Source organism: Oncorhynchus tshawytscha, linkage group LG07 (genome assembly GCF_018296145.1).
Source record: "Oncorhynchus tshawytscha isolate Ot180627B linkage group LG07, Otsh_v2.0, whole genome shotgun sequence".
NCBI lineage: Eukaryota > Metazoa > Chordata > Actinopteri > Salmoniformes > Salmonidae > Oncorhynchus > Oncorhynchus tshawytscha.
In genome coordinates this window covers 57,684,537-57,694,388 of record NC_056435.1, presented here as the reverse complement: position 1 = coordinate 57,694,388, position 9,852 = coordinate 57,684,537, and the positions used below count along the sequence as shown (strand labels likewise).

Here is a 9,852-nt window from a genome sequence, read left to right as displayed (position 1 = left end):
CTTGCGATACATGGCCCCATCCATCCTCCCCTCAATACGGTGCAGTTGTCCTGTCCCCTTTGCAGAAAAGCATCCCCAAAGAATGGTGTTTCCACCTCCATGCGTCACGGTTGGGATGGTGTTCTTGGGGTTGTACTCATCCTTCTTCCTCCAAACACGGCAAGTGGAGTTTAGACCAAAAAGCTCTATTTCTTTCTCATCAGACCACATGACCTTCTCCCATTCCTCCTCTGGATCATCCAGCTGGTCATTGGCAAACTTTAGATGGGCCTGGACATGCACTGGCTTGAGCAGGGGGACCTTATGTGCGCTGCAGGATTTTTATCCATGACAGCGTAGTGTGTTACTAATGGTTTTCTTTGAGACTGTGGTCCCAGCTCTCTTCAGGTCATTGACCAGGTCCTGCCGTGTAGTTCTGGACTGATCCCTCACCTTCCTCATGATCATTAATGCCCCACGAGGTGAGATCTTGCATGGAGCCCCAGACCGAGGGTGATTGACCATCATCTTGAACTTCTTCCATTTTCTAATAATTGCACCAACAGTTGTTGCCTTCTCACCAAGCTGCTTGCCTATTGTACTGTAGCCCATCCCAGCCTTGTGCAGGTCTACAATTTTACCCCTGATGTCCTTACACAGCTCTCTGGTCTTGGCCATTGTGGAGAGGTTGGAGTGTGTTTGATTGAGTGTGTGGACAGGTGTCTTTTATACAGGTAACGAGTTCAAACAGGTAATGGGTGGAGAACAAGAGGGCTTCTTAAAGAAAAACTAAAAGGTATGTGAGAGACGGAATTCTTACTGGTTGGTAGGTGATCAAATACTTATGTCATGCAATAAAATGCAAATTAATTACTTAAAAATCATACAATGTGATTTTCTGGATTTTTGTTTTAGATTCCGTCTCTCACAGTTGAAGTGTACCTATGATAAAAAAATTACAGACCTCTACATGCTTTGTAAGTAGGAAAACTTGCAAAATCGACAGTGTATCAAATACTTGTTCTCCCCACTGTATATAAACTCAGCAAAAAAAGAAATGTCCTCTCAGTGTCAACTGCATTTACTTTCAGCAAACTTAACATGTGTAAATATTTGTATGAACATAACAAGACTCAACAACAGACATAAACTGAACAAGTTCCACAGACATGTGACTAACAGAAATGGAATAATGTGCCCCTTGTCAAAATCAAAAGTAACAGTATCTGGTGTGGCCACCAGCTGCATTAAGTACTCTGCAGTGCATCTCCTCCTCATGGACTGGACCAGATTTGCCAGTTCTTGCTGGGAGATGTTACCCCACTCTTCCACCAAGGCACCTGCAAGTTCCCAGACATTTCTGGGGGGAATGGCCCTAGCCCTCACCCTCCGATCCAACAGGTCACAAATGTGCTCAATGCGATTGAGATCCGGGCTCTTCGCTGGCCATGGCAGAACACTGATATTCCTGTCTTGCAGGAGATCACACACAGAACGAGCAGTATGGCTAGTGGCATTGTCATGAAGGAGGGTCATGTCAGGATGAGCCTGCAGGAAGAGTACCACATGAGGGAGGAGGATGTCTTCCCTATAATGCACAGTGTTGAGATTGCCTGCAATGACATCAAGCTCAGCATCTTTCTTTTGGTGTTTTTCAGTCAGTAGAAAGACCTCTTTAGTGTCCTAAGTTTTCATAACTGTGACCTTAATTGCCTACCGTCTGTAAGCTTTTAGTGTCTTAACGACTGTTCCACAGGTACATGTTCATTAATTGTTAATGGGTCATTGAACAAGCATGGGAAACAGTGTTTAAACCCTTTACAATGAAGATCTGTGAAGTTATTTGGATATTTACAAATTATCTTTGAAAGACAGGGTCCTGAAAAAGAGACGTTTCTTTTTTTGCTCAGTTTACATAGACATTTGAAATGTCTTTGTTATTTTGGAACTTCTGTGAGTGTAATGTTTACTGTTCATTTTTATTGTTTATTTCACTTTTGTGTATTATCTACTTCACTTGCTTTGGCAATATTAACATACGTTTCCCATGCCAATAAAGCCCTTGAATTGAGAGGCGAGATCACGTGGGACCATTCTAGCCAATGAGAAGGCAGGTATTGTGTCGCCCTGAAGAAGGCAGTGATGCCGAAACGTTGGTGATTTACCCAATAAATTACTGGAAGTTTATATATGGAGTGTGCAACTCTATTTTTATAGTTTATTGGCCGTTGGTCAGCACCTCCACACAAAATATTTTTTCTGGGTGTGCGTGCGCCAGCTTGTTTTTTTATTCTGGTATCATGTGACCAACAGGTCATAAATATAAAATACTTTTTCTCCAAGTTGCCGGTTTGCCACGTGTGTATTTATATCATCCATTCGTAACAACCTAAACATCACAAAATGTCTTTTCAATCAAATAAGCCTCACATAACAAATAAGATGACCAAATTCCACACTCGCATTGACCTCCATACAAAAACTACTTGCTTGGTGGGCGAAAAAACAAGCAAAACACCACTTACTTAAAGAGACAGATTTTGAGCCGAGTTACGCCTCTCACTTCTCCTCTTCCTCTCTGCTTGGAACATTCGGCACAAAGGATGTGCAATCGATCTCCAAATCATACATTTTTCTCCGACCAGTACAGTCTTTGTATATTTGCTTCACTGAGTACTTGTTGTAAATAGACAAAAACTAAATACAGAACATATTCTATGCAGTCTTTATTAAAGGAACTTAAGCGCAATAACAGCACAACTCAAAATACCTTTCATGATTGTTTAAGCCATTTAACTTGAGGCTTTAACTTGTTGTCCGATGAAACAAAATCATCTAATATGTACAAACTCATAACTTAAAATAGTGGTCATCCTCATAACATAGAAATGTAACAGAGTGTACTTTTCTGGTTGCAACAGCTTTCTCATTTAGTAAATACCTTAATCATCGTTGGACCCCCCCCACACACACACACACACACACACACACACACACACACACTTCAGCAAGAAATTCAGAATGAACGTGAACATGCTTTAACAGGGAGCTGAAGTCTATAAATAAATATCTTAATGTTATTGTTAGTCTTTATCCAAGTTTCTGTACCATGAGATACAGTTGTGAATTGGCAACCATCGATTCTGTCTCAACAAAAAAAACACACAAGAGATTGTATTTTAAACTGATCTCACAATTTTCACAGGTAATTTCTCTAAACAGGGTCGTTCGTATTCACTATGAACCAAACAGAAGCAAAAGGGATGAAACAGGAAGGGACTACCTGAACTTTGTTTTCCGTTACAAAACACTTTGCTACAGTGTGCACGAATGAATACAACCCTGGTACTATCACCTTAGATCTCCTTTAACCTCTTCATCCTCATCTCAACTAACTGATGTTGATCTTCATCATGGAACCAATAATGATGCCTGTAGAAAAAAACAAGTCTTTGCTTCTAGTCTTTGAATTTGCATATATTCTGTTCTACATGCTCAACTCAAAGAGTAAACTTCTTTTAGAGTTGCTCTCGATTTGATGGGATGTCAACAAAAGCATCGCAATGGAAGCCACTCTACCAGGGTGGCTAGGGACCTGGAGTAAGCCACTCTACCAGGGTGGCTAGGGGCCTGGAGTAAGCCACTCTACCAGGGTGGCTAGGGGCCTGGAGTAAGCCACTCTACCAGGGTGGCTAGGGGCCTGGAGTAAGCACCTCTACCAGGGTGGCTAGGGGCCTGGAGTAAGCACCTCTACCAGGGTGGCTAGGGGCCTGGAGTTAGCCACTCTACCAGGGTGGCTAGGGGCCTGGAGTTAGCCACTCTACCAGGGTGGCTAGGGTCCTGGAGTAAGCCACTCTACCAGGGTGGCTAGGGGCCTGGAGTAAGCCACTCTACCAGGGTGGCTAGGGGCCTGGAGTTAGCCACTCTACCAGGGTGGCTAGGGGCCTGGAGTAAGCCACTCTACCAGGATAACTAGGGGGCCTGGGGTAATTTGTAATATCAAAAGCAGCCTTTGCCCTATTATCCCAGAGGACTACCTTCCCTTTTTCTTATTTGTGTATAATTTCTCCACTTCCACGCAAACACAACCCTGTTTATCTCTTTTTTCCTTCCCTCTATCTTCCTCCTCCCCCTCTCACTCCAGTTTGCTGAGAAAGTCCAACAGTGCTTGGTGGAACTCCCAAGGTTTGTCCATGTAGCAGGCATGGCGCGCCCCCTCCATCTTCAGGACTGAGTGGTGTGGAAGCTGCATGAGATTCTTGTGGGACTGGGCCCCCAGGTTGGTGTCCAGTGCTCCAAACACAATCAGAGTAGGAGTCTAAACAGGGACATAGGAGCAAGCAAGGATCAGGAAACAATACATCTACTCAGAGCTGCAAAATTCTGGCCACTTTCCCAACATTTTCTAGAGCTCCAGGTTGGATGATTCCTGGAATCAGGATGGAATAAGAAAGAATATCAGAAACCCTCCAATCAGGAACGTTACCAGAATTTTCCAACCCTACATTAGTGTTTTACTATAAATTTGTGGACAGTATTAGTACTCAGATTAGAGTCAAAATAAATTTCAAAGGCTGTTCTCAACGTCTAAAAACAGATTCTGTCATTTGTGCAAATGCATTACAGATACAGGTCACGAAAAATACTACGGTGTCTGGTTAGACTGTAAACTCTCCTTCCAGATTCACATTAAGCATCTCCAATCCAAAGTAAAATCTAGAATTGGCTTCCAATTTCGCAACAAAGCATCCTTCACTCATGCTGCGAAACATACCCTCGTAAAACTGACCATCCTACCGATCCTCGACTTCGGGGATGTCATTTACAAAATAGCCTCCAACACCCTACTCAACAAATTGGATGCAGTCTATCACAGTGCAATCTGTTTTGTCACCAAAGCCCCATTTTCTACCCACCACTGCGACCTGTACACTCTCGTTGGCTGGCCCTCGCTTCATACTCGTCGCCAAACCCACTGGTCATCCACCCTCCAGGTCATCTACAAGTCTCTGCTAGGTAAAGCCCCGCCTTATCTCAGCTCACTGGTCACCAAAGCAGCACCCACCCGCAGCACGCGCTCCAGCAGGTATATCTAACTGGTCACCCCCAAAGCCAATTGTTCCTTTGGCCGCCTTTCCTTCCAGTTCTCTGCTGCCAATGACTGGAACGAAATGCAAAAATCACTGAAGCTGAAGACTCATATCTCCCTCACTAGCTTAAAGCACCAGCTGTCAGAGCAGCTCACAGATCACTGCACCTGTACATAGCCCATCTGTAAATAGCCCATCCAACTACCTCATTCCCATACTGAATATATTTATTTATCTTGCTCCTTTGCACCACAGTATCTCTACTTGCACATTCATCTTCTGCACATCTACCATTCCAGTGTTTAATTGCTATATTGTAGTTACTTTGCCACCATGGCCTATTTATTGCCTTACCTCCCTTATCCTACCTCATTTGCACATACAGTATATAGACTTTTTCTACTGTATTATTGACTGTATGTTTGTTTATTCCATGTGTTGTATGTGTCGAACTGCTTTGCTTTATCTTGGCCAGGTCGCAGTTGCAAATGAGAACTTGTTCTCAACTAGCCTAACTGGTTAAATAAAGGTGAAATAAAATAAATAAATAAAATACCCATAGCTCCATTCTGCTCCCTGGTGGTTATTTTACATTCAAAACTAGTCCGTGACATTTTTTATCTAAACAAAACCTGTAAATATCCGTATCAGAAAAATGACACTGATTTATTACTGATAGAGGCTCCGAGTAATTGAATTTAATTGTGAATAGAGTTAAAACACATCAACTATGATTGTGTGTGAGCCCAGTCAGGGATAACCTTAAACCAATCACGGACTTCCACTGATCTAAGACGACAAGACCTGCTGTTATTGGTGTATTTCTCAGTGCCAAGAGAACCATTTAGCTGTGCCCAAGACCATTATGTCAGATACTAACTGCTTAAGAGTGATTATATACAGTAACCCTTACAAAGTAAACAAAATGTACAGTGCCTTCAGAACGTATTCAGACCCCTCGACCTGTTCCACATTTTTTTGTTACAGCCGAATTTAAAATGGATTAAATATAGATTTGTTTCGTCACTCGTTACCCCATAATGTCAAAGTGGAATTATGTTTTTCTTTTTACAAATTAATAAACAATAAAAAGCTGAAATGCCTCGAGTAAATTAGTATTCAACCCCTTTGTTATGGCAAGTTTAAATACATTCAGGGGTAAAATGGGCTTAACAAGTCACATAATAAGTTGTATGAACTCACTCTGTGTGCAATAATATATTTTAACATGATTTTTGAATGACTACCTCAACTCTGTACCCCACACATACAATTATCTGTAAGGTCCCTCAGTGAATTTAAAACCCAGATTCAACCACAAAGTCGAGGGAGGTTTTCCAATGCCTTGCAAAGAAGGGCACCTATTGGTAGATGGGTAAAAAAAAGGAATATCCCTTTGAACATTGGTGAAGTTATTGATTACACTTGGAATGGTATATCAATACACCCATCACACTAAGGATACAGTCATCCTTCCTAACTCAGTTGCCGGAGATGAAGGAAATCGCTCAGAAATTTCACCATGAAGCCAATGGTGACTTAAAAACAGTTAAGAGTTTAATGGCTTTGATAGGAGAAAAACTGAGGATAGATCAACAACATTGTAGTTACTCCACAATACTAACCTAGTTGACAGAGGGAAAAGAAGAAAGCCTTTACAGAATACAAAATATTCCAAAACATACATCCTGTTTGCAACAAGGCAATTAGTAATACAGCAAAAAATGTGGCAAAAATAATTAACTTTTTGTCCTGATTACAAAGTGTTAAGTTTGGGGCAAATCCAATAAAACACATTACTGAGTTGCACTCTCCATATTTTCAAGCATAGTGATGGCTGCATCATGTTATAAGTATGCATGTAATCGTTAAGGACTGGGGAGTTTTTAGGATAAAATTTTTTATGGGAATGGAGCTAAGCACAAGCAAAATCCTAGAGGAAAACATGGTTCAGTCTGCTTTCCACCAGACACTGGGAGATTAATTCACTTTTCAGCAGAACAATAACCTAAAACACAAGGCCAAATCTACACTGGAGTTGCTTACCAGGAAGACAGTGGCCAAGTTACAGTTTTGACTTAAATATACTTGTAAATCCACAGCAAGACCTGTCTAGCAATGATCAACAACCAATTTGACAGAGCTTGAATAATTATTTTTAAATAAATTGGAAAATATTGCACAATCCAGGTGTGAAAAGCTATTAAAACTTATCCTGAAAAACTCACAGCTGTAATCGCTGCCAATGGTGCTTCAACAAAGTATTGACTCAGGGGTGTGAATACTTATGTAAATTACATATTTATGTATTTAATTTTAAATTAGTAAACATTTCTAAAATATGTTTTCACTTTGGTTTATTGTGTGTAGATGGGTGAGATTTTTTTTTAATACATTTTGAATTCAGGCTGTAACAACAAAATGTGGAATAAGTCAAGGGGTATGAATACTTTCTAAAGGCACTGTATGCCTTCAAGTAATCATTGCCATCTTTACGGTGACATTTTCGCACTGCTTCCACTGCTACTACTAGAAGCGTCCCACTGGAAGCTGGTTCACACCCCAAAAAAGTATCTAGTTCCACGCAAAAATTCATCCAGTTCTTTGCTTTTATTAGGTTTATGTATCAGACTGAACTCCCAACCACCCAGAATCACAGCTCTCACCTGGATGCTCTGGTACTGCTGAGGGGTGTAGCTGCGGGTTCCTACTGGGGCTATGGGGATGAAGCCGTGCAGCTGGGCACTGTGTTTCATAAGGAAGGGGATGGAGTAGTGGCCGCTCATAGAGGGGCTGAGCAGCACCGCTGTCCTCACGCCCAAAGCCTCCATAAACCTCCCCAGAAGGTCCACCCGATGCTGGTCTGTCTTCACAGCATCCGAGTCTGGAGAGTTCCCAAATCCTGGAGGGAGAAAAGAGAGCGAGAGAGAAGATAAATAACTGATAAAGCATTATAAAATACCTTCTCCATCCCATTTTGGCATTTTGTGTGGGTGTAAAAAAAACATTTGTAGAATTCAACGAGAACCAAGGAACCTAACATGATATGTATTTAAGTTCAGTAATTATAGTGTTCCCTTCCAACTCCTTCACACTGCCATTTCTAACAGTTGGGTCAGTGATGCTGTGCTACACAGTGAACAACACCGTGCAGCACATTAAACCACAGATAAAGCTGAAATCTGCAGTAACATTTGTTATTGTTTCGTTGTTGAAACAGAGGAAAAGAGCATCCAGCATCGTGGTTAAAAAAAATCATTACATACTGTTCTATCGTACGTGCAATGATGTCTGAGGGAAAAAAGCAGTGTTGGTTGTTTGAAGTAACTTCTTTGTTGTTGTAAAATCCCAAACAGATGTGGCAGTTTCACCATTAAGGATTCCAGCTTTAAGTGGGCTTTAACTGCATTTCAGCCAGTTAAACAACATAACATTCTCAGGCTTGAATGTTATTGTAGCTCGAACCTGGTAGGTCCACAGCCAAGGCCTGGTATCCGTTTGTGGCCAGTAAGGCCAGGGTGCCCAGTTCCTCCCAGGTTTTGGAAGAGAAAGCTTGGCCATGGAGAAGGACCACTTGCAGCCTGTATAGGAAAGACAACCAGGTGTTTAAGTCACTATTTATTTCAGTCCTCCCGCACTACTGTAATGGCAATCCAGTGACTAACAGTTGCACAGGGTAATCATAATTATTGAGTAACTACAGTGCTTATGCATCAACACATCTTTAGTTAAATCTGTTTACATGGGCTTGGGTTCTCTGCAATTCTTACTTTATGCAGTTTCCAGATAAGAGGTTGCTGAGCTAGGCTAATTTGTATGAGGAGGGGGTTCGGTGTGTGGATGTCTGACCATTTTTATTGCTGCTGGAGGTGACTACCCTCACCTGGGCAGTATCTGCCTACCAGATCCATCGACTGGCAAAGCTTCCCTGAAGAAGAGTGGAGGGTCCCCGGGTAGCTGCCCTGTGCGGACGGACACGTTGATGGCAGGAGGCGGAGGAGGAGAGACAGCCACCAGGCCCATCCTCTGGACATCCAGCGAAGGCTCCATGCTGCCCTGACGAATGGACGGCAGTAGCAGGTACAACAGAACAGTGGCCAGCAACACCAGGCCCAGCACAACAAGACGGTTACGTAGAAAATTCATTTCAGCCAAAGTTGGTTGATCTGGAGAGAATAACAGAGATTCGGGATTTAGTAAGAAGCCAACAAAATGTCCATAAGTAGTTTCTGATATACTAAAATATCCATAAAGAGGTGAGTATTTGCCTGTGGAGTACTCCATAATTAATGCTTCTATGACACTTGTATATTTTGATGATTATGTTTAAAGCACTGAACATTATTATGATAAAGTTAGTGGCTAGTAGTGCTGAACTGAATGGCAGCGAAGGTAGGACACGAAATAGTTCCAGTGTCAATACACCCATCCATGTGAAATTAAGCTAACGTTGTTAGCTACCTAGGTACCTAACTAGCTAACATGCATGATATAAGCCTTCTTCACGACAGTCATTCGTCCCGTGACACAAATTTCATAGCTAACATAAAATTATTTAAAAATATACCTCATAAATAGCTGGGTGCCGCAGTTGTTATTAGTCTAAGGCAGTAGCGAATGGGTGCGTAGTGAAATCCTTTGCTATTTGCAGTGGCAGATATAAAGTGTGTTTCACATAAATAATTCCGGAAAACAACTATTACTTTGCGTTGTTTGCGTTCCAAGACAAATCCAGGTAATTGTAAAACATATACAATTAATATAGCTCAGTATCAATTATGGA

The 9,852-nt window shown here is 41.8% G+C and overlaps 1 protein-coding gene across 1 annotated transcript; it reads right to left on the bottom strand.

The window, feature by feature from the left end:
• Positions 1 to 2,681: 2,681 nt before the first annotated feature.
• On the bottom strand, positions 2,682 to 9,768 carry abhd14a (abhydrolase domain containing 14A). The gene is made up of 5 exons (XM_024427901.2): positions 9,637 to 9,768; positions 8,953 to 9,235; positions 8,535 to 8,650; positions 7,736 to 7,971; positions 2,682 to 4,297 (listed from the first exon to the last, which is right to left on the bottom strand). Exons 2-5 carry the CDS (start codon positions 9,213 to 9,215, stop codon positions 4,115 to 4,117), a joined length of 798 nt encoding a protein of 265 aa, XP_024283669.1. The 5' UTR covers positions 9,216 to 9,235; positions 9,637 to 9,768; the 3' UTR covers positions 2,682 to 4,114.
• Between the last annotated feature and the right edge of the window lie 84 nt (positions 9,769 to 9,852).